This window comes from Eretmochelys imbricata, chromosome 9, assembly GCF_965152235.1.
Source record: "Eretmochelys imbricata isolate rEreImb1 chromosome 9, rEreImb1.hap1, whole genome shotgun sequence".
Taxonomy (NCBI): Eukaryota; Metazoa; Chordata; order Testudines; family Cheloniidae; genus Eretmochelys; species Eretmochelys imbricata.
The window spans coordinates 34,746,437-34,764,516 of NC_135580.1; the positions used below are offsets into that span (position 1 = coordinate 34,746,437).

Here is an 18,080-nt window from a genome sequence, read left to right on the forward strand (position 1 = left end):
CACAACATGAAGAAACCCACATCTGAAGAAGAGCTCTGTGTATGTAGCTTAGGGAAGTTACTTATCTGGTTTCATACGGGGGGTGGGTACACTTTTTGGCTGATTTGTCCCGTCTGGTACTGGAACAAAACTGGATAAGGTTTTGTCCGGTACCTGATGGGGATTCCATTTTGAAGAGGGTGCTGTTCTGCCCTTGCTGGTGGACAGTGCATTTGAGGTCACGCTGGTGGGGACGGGTCACGCAGGCGGGGTAGGCTCATGCCTTTCCCAGAACTGCTGGAAAGTCCAGTATTCCGGAATGCAGAAGTAGCCACCTTGGTGTAGCTTGAAAGCTCATGCCTTCCATAAACAGAAGTTAGTCCAATAAAAGATATTACCTCACCCACCTCGTCTCTCTCATATTGTGATAATCAGGGTCCCTACCACCCAAGGGGAGAAGAGGGGGTCTGAACTCCAAAGAATAAACAACCGAATCAACGGTTCGTATACAGTGTTATTCTGTCTAAATGTGTCAGGTAAGGCCTTTCATGAAAGCTGGTAATGTTCTGAATTTGATGGCCATTAAGAGATATGTAAACAGGTTATGGTTATAAACATATGCATATATAGGGGTGTGTGCGTGTAGAACATTGTAATTGTAACTAGGATGTAACTGCAGCATTGCCTTGCAGCTTGTGGGGAAGCTATCAGGGAGGGAGGCCACACAGGCTAGTGTTTACATGAAACTAACTCCAAGCACCTACCATTGTACAACCTAGAGAAAGACAACAGTGGACCATTAAAGTTAATGAAAAGACACAAATTGAAAAGAAAACCCCAGTCTTGGTAAACTAAAGGAAGGAGGGAGGTCCCTCCTTGGTAAACTAAAGGAAGGAGGGAGGTCCCTCCACCACACACACATTGTGTAACCATGAATTACCAGTCTGAGAGAAAAGAGGAATGGGCAGGAGAGGGAACCCCTGAAAACCCTGTTAAAAGGAAAGACAGTTTGAAGGGAAGACTATCCAGAAACTGGAGGCCAACATCTAAGCAGTGTGCTGTCTGTGGAACACTGAATCCCCACTAGGACAGACAGCATGCTGGGAAACTGTTCCGAGGCAATAGCTAACTTGTGTTAGAAAAGTTAGCGTAATAGAGAAGTGTAAAGCCTGAGACGGCATCTTTATGTTTATTTTCTGTGTAACTGGTCTGTGTTTGCTCTCCCTTACTATTTCACCTTTGAATCTCTGATTTTTCTATCAAATCTTTTTGTTTATTTTTACCCCATACAGGTCTCTGTTGTGCAAACTGTGTGGAGCACGTGTGCCCAAGTGAACTGATAACTGGGGGCAGATTTCACTTCTTCAGAGGTGACAAACCAGAGGGGAAAAGTCCACGTGTCTGGTAGTTAAGAACTCGGGGAGATGGATTTGGGCAGAGTCTAAACTGGAAAAGTTGTTGTGGTCACCCTGCAAGGATAACTAGGCTACTGGAAGCCAGGGTTGAGACCTTCATGCTTGCAGGCTGGCCACTTGTCAGGGCTCTGAGCCACAGCAGCATAGCATTAAGGCACCCAAAGTTACAAAGCAGGTGGTGACAGAACCTCTTACTGGTCTGGGTAATCCCCAAAATGTCACACGCATACTGGGATCAACACAGCTACAAAACTGCAAACTAAGAGTATGTCTACACTGGAAACTTCAAAGCACTGCTGCAGGAACGCTCCCACAGCAGCACTTTGAAGTGCGAGTGTGATCGCGTGCGAGTGCTGGGTCTCCCAGCACTCCTCGTAATCCACCTCCACAAGGGGATTAGCTCCCAGCGCTCGAAGCCTGTCTACACTAGCGCTTTAAAGCGCTCAGACTTGCTGCGCTCAGGTGGGGTGATTTTTCTCACCCCGAGCCAGGAAGTTAGAGCGCTATAAAATGTAAGTGTAGACAAGCCCAAAGTCACTTGCCGGAGTCTGTTTAAGATGAACAGTTTGTCAAGAGCTTGGGAGGAGTGCTCTTCTGTTTTTAGTACTGTAGAAATCTGAATAACTTAGGCCTTGTCTACACTGCCACTTACAGCCCTGAAACCTTCTTCGCTCAGGAGTGTGAAAAAACCCACCCCCTCAGCGATGCAAGTTTCAGCACTGTAAAATGGCAGTGTAGACAGTGCACCAGCGCTGGCTGGGAGATATTCCCCTTGTGGAGGTGGTTTTATTACAGTGCTGGGAGAGCTCTCTCCCAGCACTGGAGCCGCGACTACAGAGCAGCGCTTTAACGTCGGCTGTGTAGACATACCCTAACTAAATGGAAAAGATTTTAAAATGTTTACATTTTTCCTAGTTAAACAGTATGTACAGAGTTATTCTACAAAAAGAAAAGGAGTACTTGTGGCACCTTAGAGACTAACCAATTTATTTGAGCATGAGCTTTCGTGAGCTACAGCTCACTTCATCGGATGCATACCGTGGAAACTGCAGAAGACATTATATACACACAGAGACCATGAAACAATACCTCCTCCCACCCCACTGTCCTGCTGGTAATAGCTTATCTAAAGTGATCATCAAGTTGGGCCATTTCCAGCACAAATCCAGGTTTTCTCACCCTCCGCCCCCTGGATTTGTGCTGGAAATGGCCCACCTTGATTATCATGCACATTGTAGGGAGAGTGGTCACTTTGGATAAGCTATTACCAGCAGGAGAGCGAGTTTGTGTGTGTGGTTTTTGGAGGGGGGTGAGGGAGTGAGAGAACCTGGATTTGTGCAGGAAATGGCCCACCTTGATTATCATACAAATTGTGAAGAGAGTGGTCACTTTGAATCGGCTATTACCAGCAAGAGAGTGAGTTTGTGTGTGTGTGGGGGGGCAAGGGTGAGAAAACCTGGATTTGTGCTGGAAATGGCCCAACTTGATGATCACTTTAGATAAGCTATTACCAGCAGGACAGTGGGGCGGGAGGAGGTATTGTTTCATGGTCTCTGTGTGTATATAATGTCTTCTGCAATTTCCACAGTATGCATCCGATGAAGTGAGCTGTAGCTCACGAAAGCTCATGCTCAAATAAATTGGTTAGTCTCTAAGGTGCCACAAGTACTCCTTTTCTTTTTGCGAATACAGACTAACACGGCTGTTACTCTGAAACCTAGAGTTATTCTGAGAGGTGAATGTGAGGTAGTGAATCCATTTGAGGGTTGTCTTTACCAGAAATAGCTAACTGTTTGTACCACCACCCAGTAAATACATTCTGTTTATCATTCATATGTTATTAATTTGCACCAATGATTCATCTTTTGGGGAGAGGGGAAGGAACAGGGTAACATATTTAATCTCTTACCTTATTACCTTTCATTCCATCACAGTAGCAGTGGCTTTTACGTTTGCAGACACAACTCTGAAAAGAAAAGAAAGGAACTTTACAATAAAGGGAATTAATTATTTCAATGTGCTGTCTGATGAAGGACAATTGCCTTGAAAATATTAGATCTATGTGGTATTTAAATGAAGTAAAACAATTTCTAGGTAACATATCAATATCTATACATTGCACTATGTACAACAGTCATCCTTAGCACTTGAACATTAGGTAGTTACTCCTCACAACAGATCCATGAGGAAGGTAAAGGAAGCTATCCCCATTTTTACAGTTGGGAAAATTGGGGCTAAGGGCACGTCACTCTCCTATGGCACAAAGGCAGTAAGTATCAGGGCTGGGACTGAAATTCAAGAGATTCTGGCTCACAGTCATGGGCTGTGACCATTCCTGGTAGTTCCTTTAGAAACTGAACATGGAACCAGAGCACAAGCACCAACTGTCCAAAGTGCCGGGGGGTGCTCGACCACTGGCTTTGTCCCAGGCCCCGCCCCCACTCCACCCCTTCCCCCAAGGCCTCCCCCCACCTCTTCCCGCCCTTGCTCTAGACCTGCCCTGCCTCTTCCTGCCCCCACCCTGCCTTTTCCTGCCCAGTTCGGGCCCTTTCCCCAGAGTGTGCTGTGTCCTCGCTCCTCCCACTTCCCCCCAGCCTTCTGCATACTGCAAAACAGCTGTTCGTGGTGGATGGGAGGTGCGAGGAGGGAGGGGGAGGCACTGATCCATGGGGCCTGCCGGCAGGTGGGAGGCTCTGTGGGGGTGGGGAGGAGCTGATAGAGGGGCTGCCAGTGGGTGCTAAGCACCCAAGGAGTCGGCACCTATGAACGTAAGAGAAAGCGTAAGCCCCAGTCTACACTATAGAATTAGGTCAACATAAGGCAGCTTACACTGACCTAACTCTGTAAGCTTACACTGACCTAACTCTGCACTAAAATGCAGCTCCCAGCAATGTAACTCGTACTCTACACTGACTTAACTCTACCTCCACAAGAGGTGTAGCTCTTAAGTCAATGTACTTAGGTCGATGCACTGTCAGTGTAGATATTGCGTTGCTTACATTGACTGTTGCAGTTTTTCAGAAGCTGTCCCACAATGCCCCACTCTGGCAGTTAAATCAGTTTGAGCGCTCCTGGTGAGGACGCGAACTGCCGGAACAAGGAGCATAGTGTGGACATGCAAAAGCAGTTTAATTACTGTGGTGGCTGTATGTCTATAACTTAGGTTGACTTAATTTTGTAGTGTAGATTTGCCCTGCGGGAGAGTGTGTGATGGGGGAAGGTGGAATATAGTTCTAGGTTACAATGGTATTTTTTTTCCTTTTGTCACAATCTAGTTACAAATGCTTTTTCTGACTTCCTCATGTTGCACCTACCTATCCATTCTCTGCCTCAGACCTCTGTACAGCATCATAACTAAGGGCCTGATCCAGTATCTGCAGAAGCCAGTTGAAAGATTTCTATTGATTTCAACGAGTGTGGAATCAGATCCAAAGTGCCCAGTCACTTCTGTTGGAGAGATGGACACTGTCCAATACAGATATCATGAAGACACAGTATAAATTCTGCTGCCTATAAAATACACAAAAAATACACCTATAATTTCAGCCTCTGGTCTTTAATCAACCAGGCTCTAAAGACAGTAAACTCTACAAAAAATAGTTTTCACCCATGAATTACTGGTAGAAATTAAAACCAATTTTTTTTTAAAAAAAGGACTGTGTTTTAAACTGGCCTAGAATAACTTGAAAACTTTAAATTCTTGAAGAGATTAGCAGGTGTGTAATAACATATTATGGCAACCATGGAAGCACACTTCGTCTTGGTTATGGATTGCTATGTCTGTTCATTTTAAACTCAGATTTATAGCTATTTTTAATCTATACAAAATTGTTTTTCTACTGGAAGTCACTATGAAGATCATCTCAGTTGTGACTGAGACACAATAAATAATATCTGCTAGATAACTGCAACAGTAGTTTTTTTATAGAAGTATAATTAAAAGCAAAGGGAAGACGAGCTTAAATTTTTTGTCTTATAAATTTGTGCTTGGACAGCAAGTATTTGGAAAACTATAGAGATATGATTGTTATGAGATAGTTACAATGGAGCAAAAGGGAACAAACAGAGAAGCAGCATATCAGAACATTTTAATGGAGAGTTTTACACTGGAGACAGAGGGTAATTAATATTAACAAGCACAGCATTCCCATATCATGGTGATGAGTGCAAGCTGGTTAGACAGATGCCTTTATTCTCCATTTGACAGCTGCTCTCTCTTCCTAGGACTTTTTATTTTCTTTTTTGATTACGTTTAAATTCCATCCAGTCAGATTTTCTTATATTTCTACTTCCTAGAATTTTAATCAATTAGGATTCATGAATTTGAGACGATCCAGGTCTAAGATTTCCACCCATGATATTAGAACTATGCCTGAATTCCAGAAGTGAGTGGGACCTTCTTCCACAACACCTCAACTAACGTTAAACTACAAAAATTAAACAAAAAGGGTTTCTCATACTGCACTTCAGTCATGTCCCAAACAGGCAGTACCTACAGTTGGGCCTCGATTTACATGGTGGTTACGTTCTTGAAGAAACACCGTTCAAATAGAAATTGCATAAAAAGATATCAAGGGTCTATGGGAAATAAGGGTTTAGGTTCCAGGCTCACACGATGACCTCCCTAATATATCCAATACAGGTTTTATTAAAAAAAATTAATGAAATTTAAACTTGCTACTGACCTTTACTGATGTTGAGGGTGAACTTAATAGGATGATAATACTGATGTTGTTGAAGTCAGAACTCCGAGGGTTTGTTTGGGGTATCTGGGGAGGCCAGGGAGTGTGGAAGAGTGGCATAGCCACGACGGGACACTTGGATGGGCCCCCACTTCGGGTGAGTGGGCAGGGGCAGGGGAGGTGAGGCAGGAGGGATGGGTCAGGAGGGATTTGTACCGCCTCCACTCACCCTCTCCAGCCGGCCATGCGGGGGAGAGATGGACACTCTGGCTAGGGGCCACCCCCTGGCCCCAGGCATGCACCCGGGGAGTGGAGTCAGGAAGCGGGGGATTGCGCCACTCTGCCTGCGCAGCGCTCCCCAGCTGGAATGCCGGGCAGGTGGAGTGGGGTAAGCCGCCGATCCCCTTCCAGGCAGGAGTGCCATGTGGAGCAGGGTAAGCCCCCGTGCCCCAACCCTGGTCCCTGGCAGGAGCACCGGGTGAGCATGACAGTGCACACCCTCAATCCCCTCGCTGACAGGAGTGCTAGGTGGAGCAGGGTAAGCCCCTGTGCCTCGACCCCGCTGCCTGGCTGAAGCATGCGGCGGGTGGGTAGAGCACGTGGTAGGGCTGGAGCAGAGCGGGCCTGGATGCTAAGTGGGTGGGCCGTGGGCTAAAGAGTGGAGCTGGTGGTAGAAAACGTGCAAAAAAACCTGGTGATGGTCAGTTGTTTGGTCACACAGACCAGCGTGGTGGAGGGGGTTTGGGGTGGGAAGCGACCAGCTGATTCTAGACACATCTGCACATCTTGGCGACCACGCTGCACCATGTAAAAGTGAATCCATACCGTGTACAAAAATAAAGGGTCACAATTAGTTGAATGTGCATAACTAAAACTGTGGAAAAAAACACCATGTAAATTGAGGCCCGACTGTTATCAAAATTCAATGCAGAGCTCTGAATAGTAACACAAACTGACAATTTGTAGCACTTTCTGAACTGACATGGGGCCACAATGCTGGCTATAAAGTGTTCTGTGACAAAAGTTTGCAAATAATGAACATTTGGAGCATGAGTTGGATTTTTCATTTTATACTGTTTGGGTGGCTTTAATATTTTCCTTTTATCAAAAAGTTCAGCCTGCAGCCAACTAATATATGTCAAATTCTGATGTCAAGAATAGAACGCCTTCTTTGTGGTAATGTCAAATTAGGAAAGTCTAATAATAAATCATATGTATTGTACGGCTTGCAAAGTACTTAAGAGTGTGATCCTGACTGCGGTTCAATGCCTGTAATTCCTATTGCAGTCAACTGGAGTTGGAGCACCTAGCAGGACCAGCCTCTAAGTTACCTTGGCGAAGCTAGAAGGATACACTGTATATTTATAAGATAATTGCACATTTGGAATGTAGATGTATTCACAGCATAGTTTACTCTCTGATTCACACACAGAGATAACAGAAACTACAGAGTGTTATGTCAAAACTCACAGAACCATAAAATGTAGAGCTGGATGGGACCTGAAGAAGTCATCTAGTCCACTCCTTTTTGCCGTACCAACCACAGCTAGACCGTCCCTGACAGGTGTTTGTCCAACCTGTTCTCAAAAATCTTCAATGAGGGGGATTCCACAATCTCCCTTGGTAACCTATTCCAGTCCTTAACTGACCTTATCATTAGAAAGTTTTTTCTAATTCTAACCCAAATCTCCCTTGTTGCAAATTAAGCTAATTAATTCTTACTCTACCTTCAGTGGATATGGAGAACAACAGATCATCATCTTTTTTGGAGCTCTTAACATACCTGAGGACTTTTCAGATCCTCCCTCTCTGTCTTCTTTTTTCAAGACTAAACATGCTCAGTTTTTTTTCACTTTTCATTATAGGTCAGGTTTTCTAAACATTTTATCATTTTTGTTGCTCTCCTCCAAATTATCTCCAGTTTGTCCACATCTTTCACAATACTCCAGCTGAGGCCTCACCAATTGCTGAGTAGAGTGAAACATATACTTTCCATGTCTTTATTATAGTACTCCTGTTGATAGACCCCAGAATGACATTAGCCTTATATATTTTTACTCTATTGCAATAAGGAAAACAAAATAATCTATTATATGTAATATATAAATAAATAATATACATATTACTGACACTATACACGGCATATAATACAAATATAGGGTTAAACTGCATTTACCATGTTCCTTTGGTCACTTCACTTCTTACCCTTATTTATCCACCAAAAGCTTTTAGTGCATTGTTTCTTTTATTCTACTCTTTGAGAAAGATATTTTTAATGTATCCTTTATTTGTAATTTTTTTTAAAAAACTGCTATGTACCTTCCCATATGGCAGACGTTGTGGATCGGTTTTTCAGAGACAATAAAAGGAGACAAAATGTCACACAGAATTTATTTTTTTCATTTATAGTCTATAAATAAACTTTTGTTTCTAAATCATGCAAAACTCCAAGTGAAGCAAGGGCGATATATTTTCTTAAGAGATACAGGCATTTAAGACTTAGTAATATAACATTTCCATTCGAATTTTGAAAAGAGAATTAGGCTATGTCTACACTACACAGTTTTGTCAACGAAAGTCAGCTTTTGTTGAAAAAACAGTTGAGGCCTACACGCTGCATTTAACTCTCCTGCTATGCAGACATAATAAAGACACCTGGATGAGAAGCACAGAGCTTTTTGCAAAGTAGACACTGCATTGCTTATATCACCCTAAGTGTCAGTGTAGACACCGTATTGCTTGTCACTCTAAATGACCTCCTGAGGTGTCCCACAATGCTCTGTTCACCAGTTTGAACTCCACTGCCCTGAAGCCAGGCACACAGGCATGCACCCCTCCCCCTTTAAACGCTGGGAATTTCTTAAATTCCTCTTCCTGTTCACTCAGCATGGACAGCTCACTCTACATCTTCCCAGCTGACCCTGCCAGCTCCCCCCAGAAAATACGCTCCCGCCTGGAGTACACCAGAGCTGTTGGATCTGCTGGGTCTGTAGCTACAGCTAGAGCTGAAGGAACTTTTATACCTACCTTTGATCCAAAGGCAGCAAATTTCACGAGAGTAGCTAATTTCATGAGATTATCATGAGACTGGCCAAGCACTGGGCTGCCCAAGAGACAATTCTGGCAGCTCTAAATTGTCCCCTTTTGAACAGTCACACACTGATATAAGACATGCATATTAAGTGACTCTGAAGAATGCTTAAGAAATGGTTGGGGAGGGATTTTCTGACATAGTTTCTGGTTTTGTCACAGAAATAGTGAGTACTGGAATAAGATAACTGATTATTTAGAAAAAGTATTGTATTTTAAAATTGCCACATGGATCCTTGCTGATCCTATACACAGTCAGTTACTGAAGACTTAACACAACTTTTTAGAAGGTGATTATTCTTATGTTTGGTGCAAAGTGACTTTTGTAAAGAAAGCTGCAACGTAAATTGACACCAATGATGAATGACTGGTACAGAGATATGGCAGAAGTTTTTGCAGGTGAGCAGTTAGGGTCAGATTTATACACTTTTTTTTTTTAACTGATGTCAAATCAATGAGTATACTAAAAGCTCTTTTTAATACCAGATGCTCAGTAAATACCTTTAGGAGTGTAATTTTCATTTTCTAAAGTAAAATTCACTATGTAGCAACAATCTTGCAATCCTTTGGCCAACTGTCTTTATTCTAACTATTAACAGCTATTGTAAGAAAGGAAGTAAACTGTAGAGTCTCTAAGATGAAATAAAATAGAAGGCAACAAAGTCTTCAGCAGATTCCTATCTTGAACATAAATATTGTAAAAAGAGGCAAGTTATGGCCTACAATGAGTATATAAACACTCAACAACAAACTTGGTCTCAATCCTGCAACGTATGGTATGTGAGGGAATTGCTGCTTCTGCATGCCACATGCTGCAGGATCAGGGCCTTTGTTTTGTAAAACTATTGTAAATAATAACTGCACAGTACATCACTTTCATTCAATGTCTTTTTACAACATTTCATACATACCTGCTCCAATCTACATCTGGAATTAATTAAAAACTCACCCTTTAAGTAGGTGACATTCAAACCGGACTCTTTTGGTAAACATGATGAGGGTATTTCTTCACTGCAGTATTAACCTGAGTTATTGACACCCGAATTAGCCACCTCAAGTGAGAGTACAAATTAATTTGCAAACTGGACACCATTAAATTAGACTTGAATAAAGACTGGAAGTGGATGTGTCATTACACAAAGTAAAACTATTTCCCCATGTTTATTTTCCCCCTCTACTGTTCCTCACACGTTGTTGTCAACTGCTGGAAATGGCCCACCTTGATTATCACTACAAAAGGTTTTTTTCTCTCCTGCTGGTAATAGCTCATCTTACCTGTTTCAGAGTAACAGCCGTGTTAGTCTGTATTCGCAAAAAGAAAAGGAGTACTTGTGGCACCTTAGAGACTAACCAATTTATTTGAGCATGAGCTTTCGTGAGCTACAGCTCACTTCATCGGATGCATACCGTGGAAACTGCAGAAGACATTATATACACACAGAGACCATGAAACAATACCTCCTCCCACCCCACTGTCCTGCTGGTAATAGCTTACCATGATCACTCTCGTTACAGTGTTTATGGTAACACCCATTGTTTCATGTTCTCTGTGTATATAAAATCCCCCTACTGTATTTTCCACTGCATGCATCCGATGAAGTGAGCTGTAGCTCACGAAAGCTTATGCTCAGATAAATTTGTTAGTCTCTACGGTGCCAGAAGTACTCCTTTTCTTCACACTGCAAAATAACTCTTGAACTGCTATATCCATGCTGATGCTGTGTTCTCACCTCATGTGAGGAGCTAAGGCTTTTGGGGCCATATCCCAGGTTTCTTTACATTGTAGTAAACTCTAGGAATTCTTTCCCAGTGAATTGTAGGAGAACTTGTCTCTCATTTCTGGGCACACAGGGGGATGTGTGGGAAGGGACCTGGACGACTAGCAGCACTTGTCCGGAGCTAGCCTTTAGATTGTAAGCTCCTAGGGGGAGAGATTGTCTATTGCTCTGTTTGTACAGTGCCTACCACTACAGGGCCCAACTCTTCTCCCCATGCACTTCAGTAACAAACTTGATTACTAATAAATAAATAATAATAATAGGCTGCGTTACTACAGAGTGGTTGTGTTAGCAACTTACAAGGTCTAACTCAAGCTTTACCCTATACACCCACTAGGCCAGCCAATTTGAGATACAAGCTCTACCATACTCAAGAGTTTTAGTGTGTGGACAAGGCATGATTTGGAGGCAAAACTCGAGTTATAACTCAGGAGTTAACCTTGCAGTGAAGAAAAGCCCTTAGGGCCTGATTAACTACTATGTTACTTCAGCTTTAAACCAGTATAATACACAGCTACCACCTATACCCACAAACTATTAATAATCTCTTCTGAAAGACTGAATATTTTAGTGAAAATGATGAAATAATCCTTTCTTAGCCCTGCATGGGAAGTACAATAGAGATCCCTTGTACTAAGCTAGGACTTGGGGAAACCATGAAAAAGCAATTAAGTAATCTTCCTGATGCTCCAGGACTCAGCATCAGAGACAGATTAGTACAGAGTTCCCACGCCGGTGCTCACACCACTAGACTAGACCACACCTCTTTGCAGAGACAGCTGTAGAACTGTGACTGTCAAAATAGAAACAGAAACCCTGACTTTTTATCATTACAAATTCTTCTCACAGGATAAAACAACTCCCAGTTTAATCAATGCTAGCATACCCTGACAGGGGTGGGGGCAAGCAGACAAAATGGTGGTCTATCATGGTTATTTTTTTCTCCCAACACTTGTATGATTAGTTATTTTCAATGTTCATACCATTACCATAGCCCCACATTCTTGGATCTTCTATTTAAATGGATAGATTTGGGCTTATTTGACATTATTTATTAATTTGATGTTTTAATGAACTCTGTGGTTTGTGTTCCACTGTACTTACTGGATTTTTCAAAAATAATGAACTATAAACACATGAAACTCTCTAGCAATACAAAATTGCATTTGCATAAGATTTTTCAGCACTACCTCCATGGCCATTGCAATTTTTATAGCAGAGGTAATAAGTATAATTATTTTTCCTATTTAGTGTATAATTATTGCTTTAACAAATCTAAGTCATGAGAATATAATAAAGCTTAGTCATCAGCTAACCATGTGGAATAAAGTGGTGGAAATGTCTAAACCTTAGCCTTAGGGATGCTACGTATAAACTGAAAAATGTTCCTTTAGCATGTATGCAGATTTTATGTTTTTTCTGATAATCTTCCTACCGCAAATAAAATGTTGTATGATCACATATATCGGGTTTCAGCAGTGTCTGTATTAATACCATAGCAAATATGTGTTTGCTATACATTACCACAGCAAAAATAAATTTAAATTCTTTTAATGGCTAGGTATATTTAATTTTTCTCTTAATAACCCCACTCCATCTTCCCAGTCATTAATATTTGTGCTTTATGGTGACACTTATTACATAAGATGACACTAGAGGAAATAGGAACTGCAAGTTGTGTTGGTCTACCACTACAAACACTGCCTGCCTCAAACAATATATGGTGTGTAAATCTATTTTTTCTCTCTAATGAAATCCAAGGTCAATTCCCAAGGTGAAATCATATTTGATGGGGGTCCTCCTCGTGATATCCTTTTATACAGGTATTTATATATACAGGGTCTGATTCTGCTCAAACGTAAACTGGGTTTATACCTGTGCAACTCCACTACTAGTGATGTACACCAGTATAGGAACAAAATCAGGCCCAGGATGTTTAACTGTGTGGTTGGAGAACACCCATCACCTATCTCTTTCTCTCAGATTTTGCTTGGAGTTCATGTGTGCGCGCAGTGGAGGCAGAGGAGAGCACAATGGTCCTTCTTCCCAATTTACACAATCCTCATAAGGACAGGATAGAATTGTCATGGCTGTACTTGGAGGACCTCAGGGACCGTTCCCCCAAATGGCCACAGAAGAAGCAAGCCCATGGCTCTATACACCCAGTTCTTCTCTATGAACCAACTGGCTGCCTGCCCTAGAGGTACTGAGCTACACCACACAAAGAGATGTAGCAGCAGGGCAATTCACAGCACACTATACACCTGCTAAGCTTGGTGTCCAGCTCTGTTGTGGGTCTCAGTTAACCCTGATAAAAATGATTAACATAATTTGCATGTCTTCAACCTCAGAGATGCAAAGAGGACATTTCCCTAGGTTCTACAGTGCCTAGCTTGAACCCTCCTGTATAACAGGAGATGAAATGAGCATAGTATTCGACCATGTTATTGCAAATTAAATTTAGATAGCTGTTAGATTAACCATACATCTACTCCACTTAGCCCAAGAACAAGACCATGTTCTCTTAATCTTTGCTTGAATAACATGTTCTTCAGAAAGTTGTTTGCCAAGTACATTAATTGAAGACATAATCCCATTTAATGAACATTATGTACACCAAAATTTACACTATCTTGATTTAAAAAGCAGAATCCCATTCTGGAATTTTGTAAACATGTTTTACCTATTATGATGCATGCCTGGAACCAAATATCAAAGAGGCACAAAATTAAGCTAACTGCAGTGTATAAAAATACTCCAAAAATATGATTGTCTCTTTTGTGCTACTTTATTGCTAAAATCTAATACTTCTCATCTTTTAGTGGTTTGCCCATTTCAATTTCCATTCATCCTAATTTATCATAAAATTAAATAGTACTTACTGTTTCTTTAAGGTTTAGGAGCGAAACCCTCCTTGTCCAGTACTACCACAGCAGGTTTCCTGGATCTATACTGTGGCAATAGGGGGAGGAATCACAGAGGGGGAGGGAGGTTTTGGGTAAAGCAGTCTGGGAACTTCTTAGGAAACTGATGGTGCTGACTGATCTCAGGACCCCAGGCTGGAGTTCCATGAGTAATAGGCTAGAACCTCCTGCTCCTCACTATGGTAAGGGCTCAAGTGGGCAATTTTGAGGGGTTACAGCCAGGCTCTTTTTCAGAATCAAAAGAGCAAAGCACTGGAAATTAAGGGGTTTTTATAAATAGCACCCTTCCAGAAAAAGGAAGCAGGTTGGAGCTGATCCAACAGGGTCTCTCCAACCGGCAAGTGTGTATTTTATTCTATTGTATATTCTTTGCAAAGACTTTCAGCAGATCCCTCTGACAATAGTCTCTGATGTAGTTTTATTATTAGGGGGGAAAATGAAATGAAGCCCAGAGCAGGAGGAATTTTGTTACAAATCCCAGAGATGTGCTTTTTATTTTCCTGTCGAGCCTGACACAGGCAGTAACAAATTAAAAGGAGACAATGTGTGTGAAGTTAAGTGTGACATACATATTTCAGTTTCTTTTCTCATTAACAAAGTTCATAATAGATTTCCTGGTAATATTGGAAGTTCACATATTGCTGATCCTACTCATGCCCACCCTGCTGCATTTAATATGACGGGAATTTTATAATTAAAAAAAAAATCAAGGCAAGATAGAATGGACAGATAGTCCTGGCGTTGTATTAGTGGTGCTACTGATAATGTACCCTGCAGTAGTACCATGGGGTGCCAGTTATGGACCAAGGCACCATTGTGTTAGGAGCTGCACAAACACATAACAAAGACAGACCTCAGCCCAAGAAGTTTACAATCTAAATAGGTGTGCCTCTTCTCACTCTCATGTCTATCACAGAAACAGGAGGTGAATTCATGCATCAGTTGATGACACTTTCAGAATGGCTTAAGTGTTTGTTGGACTAAAGTTTCTTATTTAAACTCACTGTGGAGCCTTTCTGGTCAGAGTGAGCCTGCCTGTTGGGGAGTGAATGGGCGCTGCTGTAAAATCACCCTTTTATTCTCCTCTCACAATAGTTTTCCTGTTTGAGGGTCTTATTCTGCAGTTCTTGCTCAGACAATTCCTATGGGGGTCAATCATAGAACTGTCTGAGCAGGAACAGTATAATCAAGAACATTTAATTTCACCTTTTTCCACCAAAACATCTGCACAGATGGAGGAGTGGGTGGCATGGAGGATACTTGGCCCAGATACAGATTTATAGCCCCATTTTGACCAGTTTATGATTAATTTGACAATAATTTACCTAAAATCCTACAATTTATCAAGTAGTGTATGGGAATAGGGTGGTTTAATAGTTTGTGAGCAATATATTGGTGCTTACTATCCTAGATTGTAGAAGCTGGTTAAAACCAGTCCGAACTGCAGTATAGCTAGGCCTTGCGTGCCTGCCTATATTTAGCAAACACCATTTTTTTGGGACTTGACTATGCCCACATGGTTTCTTCATATTGTTTTTGTTGCATAAAGAGCAAAAGATACAACAGGCACTTATTACCTTTCAAAAAACAAAACAATACTGATATTGTTCTTTTTGTGTGCTAAGATAAATAGGCAAGATTCTTATCCCTGTACTCATAGCAATTAGCATCTTAATCCAGGTAGGTCAAGGTACTATTCAGTGTAATTAAGGGTATCAGAATCTGGCCCAAAGTGTTTAAATTGTCAGGCAGGTAGAGTTTCCAAAGGCTGTTCAGTAACCATGTATCCCTGGGAGTTCCTTCTCCAAGGTTTTTGTGCTTGAAATCACTCAAAGCAGAAAGTCCCATTAGGCTAAACAAATGTAGCCTTCAATAAGAACTATGTTAGAGAGCGTTCAAATAAATCCTCCTTCCTGGATTAGCCAAAACAGTCTCAGAGAATTTGGTCTTGTGGAAAAACTTTGGAGAGGTTTTGATTAGCTTGTTCTGGTTCCAACCTTTGTGCCGCTTCACCTCCTCACTCCTTTCCTAACAGGGAGACATTTTAATAGAGCAACCTAATAACCAGGAACTATATCATCCAACTGGTAAAATGGAAAATTTTACTAACAAGTGCCATGCATAACATCATCTCAAACACTGTGCTTGTATATGGCATCCTCTTACTCCCCCATCCATTGTCCAGTGGGCGTAGGGGGTATTAATTTATATTCGAAGTCTTCTGGTTCAAGGACCTGTCTTTTTGCATGTCTATACAATTCCTACCATGCTTTTGGACACTATATAAATAACATTTTAAAAATGGGTCCCTAAAGGCCACACATAAGGAAAAAACAAGAGGCTATGCAATAGCATGCCATACCACTGAACAGTCAAAAACCTTCCCTTCCACAAAACATAACCGGTGGCAATGCAATGTAGGAAAAAGGGTGCTGGCCTTCTGAAAGTAAATGGAGTCAGGGAACGACCACTATATGTAAGCATGATCCCCTTGCAAAGTGAGGTAATTTCTGACATAGTTTCTAGCACAATTTAGCATTGACTATAACAATATTAGCTTTCTCAGAAGAAGCCCACAATACACACTTTGATTTCTGATATTACCAATAATTCTGGAAGCTCCAAAGTTGTGCAGGCTACTTTTTATTTTAAATGGCCACGAATATTGGGTGAGTCTGGGGTGAGCCTCAAGTCAGGCTCCGAAAATTAGAGACAACTTTTACAAATTTTTGCCACAGATCAGTTGATTTTGTGACAATCTGTTTGGCATGCAGATGTCAGGGAACGATATAATGCAACCTACTGCTCCAAATCCCAGTAGATTTTGTTATGTCAGCTTTCTCTGTGTTGTTCTGTGTAAAAGTGGAGCACACATGGCCACAGTTGGTAAATTTTCATTTGAACAGAGGGAAAGAATGGCAAATAAGTTAGGAAGTTAGCCTCTCTGTGCCAGTTTTGACAGAAGCTTCCCTACTCTATCACAGAGTTGGTAGGTTAAAAAAACAAACAAAAAACCCCCCCCCAAAAAACGAACTACAACTATAAAGCTCAAAAAATACAAAAACATAATATAAATGATCAGGCAAAATGGAATCCTTTCAGTGTATTTAAGAACTGTTGTGGTTTTAAACAGTTAAGAAGAAAACCAACAGCCGTTGAGTTTTGCACCTAATTTCTGGAATCACTTAATCTATGCCAACATACTGAGTTTACTATTATTACTTTGTTAAATGAGGATGGTAGAGTGAAAAGGTGCCAGTAAAACAGATAACCAGATATCCTCTAGTACTTGCAATTAACAGCAGAGTATTGTGTGTCAAAGCCACGTTATGATAAGACACCTCTCGGTCTAAGTTGCCACTGTAGTTCTTCCATAATAAAATTGAAGTATGTTTGTGACTATCCACGCTGCAAAGCAGTGGAGAATATGACGCACCGTTTGCTCTGCAAGTGTAATAATTTAATGATCTTTAATCAGATGCAACTTGGATTATACAGTTTTGTTTAAACGTATATCTTGTGTATTTGTAAAAACAAGACTATACGTCAAATGCTGACAATTCATCTGTTATGAATTTTATCACAGTACAGTATTTCATTCATTCGAGTGTCTTATTGCAATTATAAAATGCATCACAGACAGGATTTTTAAAATATATCCCCGTTAATATAATCGGTTCTGAGCCAAGCAATTAGTTGTAATGATGTAACAGTTCTGAATTCCAGATTTCCAGGCAGACTACTTAATTTCTCTTGGCCAAGAGACAATAATAGGTCAGATGTCAGCTGATGTAAATCAGCATAACTCCGCTGTTTCAATACGTTGACTTGAGTGTAATCATTGATTTACACCACATGAGGATCTGGGCCAATAAGAGTAATTTCACACTCCAGTATTCAACATCCTACACAAGGGTGTAATCAGCATTTGCTACACTTAGCACTGTACCTGTTGCTTTTTATGTGGTTTGTGGTGGACTGGTGACAATTATAGAGACAATCAAGATCAGTGCAAGCCAGCCCCTGGAAGACAACCACATCTAGAGGCCGATCGTGAATTTCTTAAACAGGTAACATTCCCGCTTACCTCAGGAATGAATTATATAAGAATTAACCAACCCAACAGCACACTTAACCAGGAGCGTATTTTTATAGATTGGTTGATTAACTGTGTTATACATTTTCAGATGTACAGCCTCGATGTCAAATGAG

The 18,080-nt window shown here is 41.3% G+C and overlaps 1 protein-coding gene across 1 annotated transcript in view; it reads right to left on the bottom strand.

The window, feature by feature from the left end:
* The window catches only part of COL4A3 (collagen type IV alpha 3 chain), a 110,744-nt gene that overhangs the window by 88,060 nt on the left and 4,604 nt on the right, over positions 1 to 18,080 (bottom strand). The window contains exon 2 of the mRNA XM_077826911.1: positions 3,304 to 3,360. Coding sequence (XP_077683037.1) covers positions 3,304 to 3,360 — 57 coding nt within the window. The remainder of the gene's footprint in view (positions 1 to 3,303; positions 3,361 to 18,080) is intronic.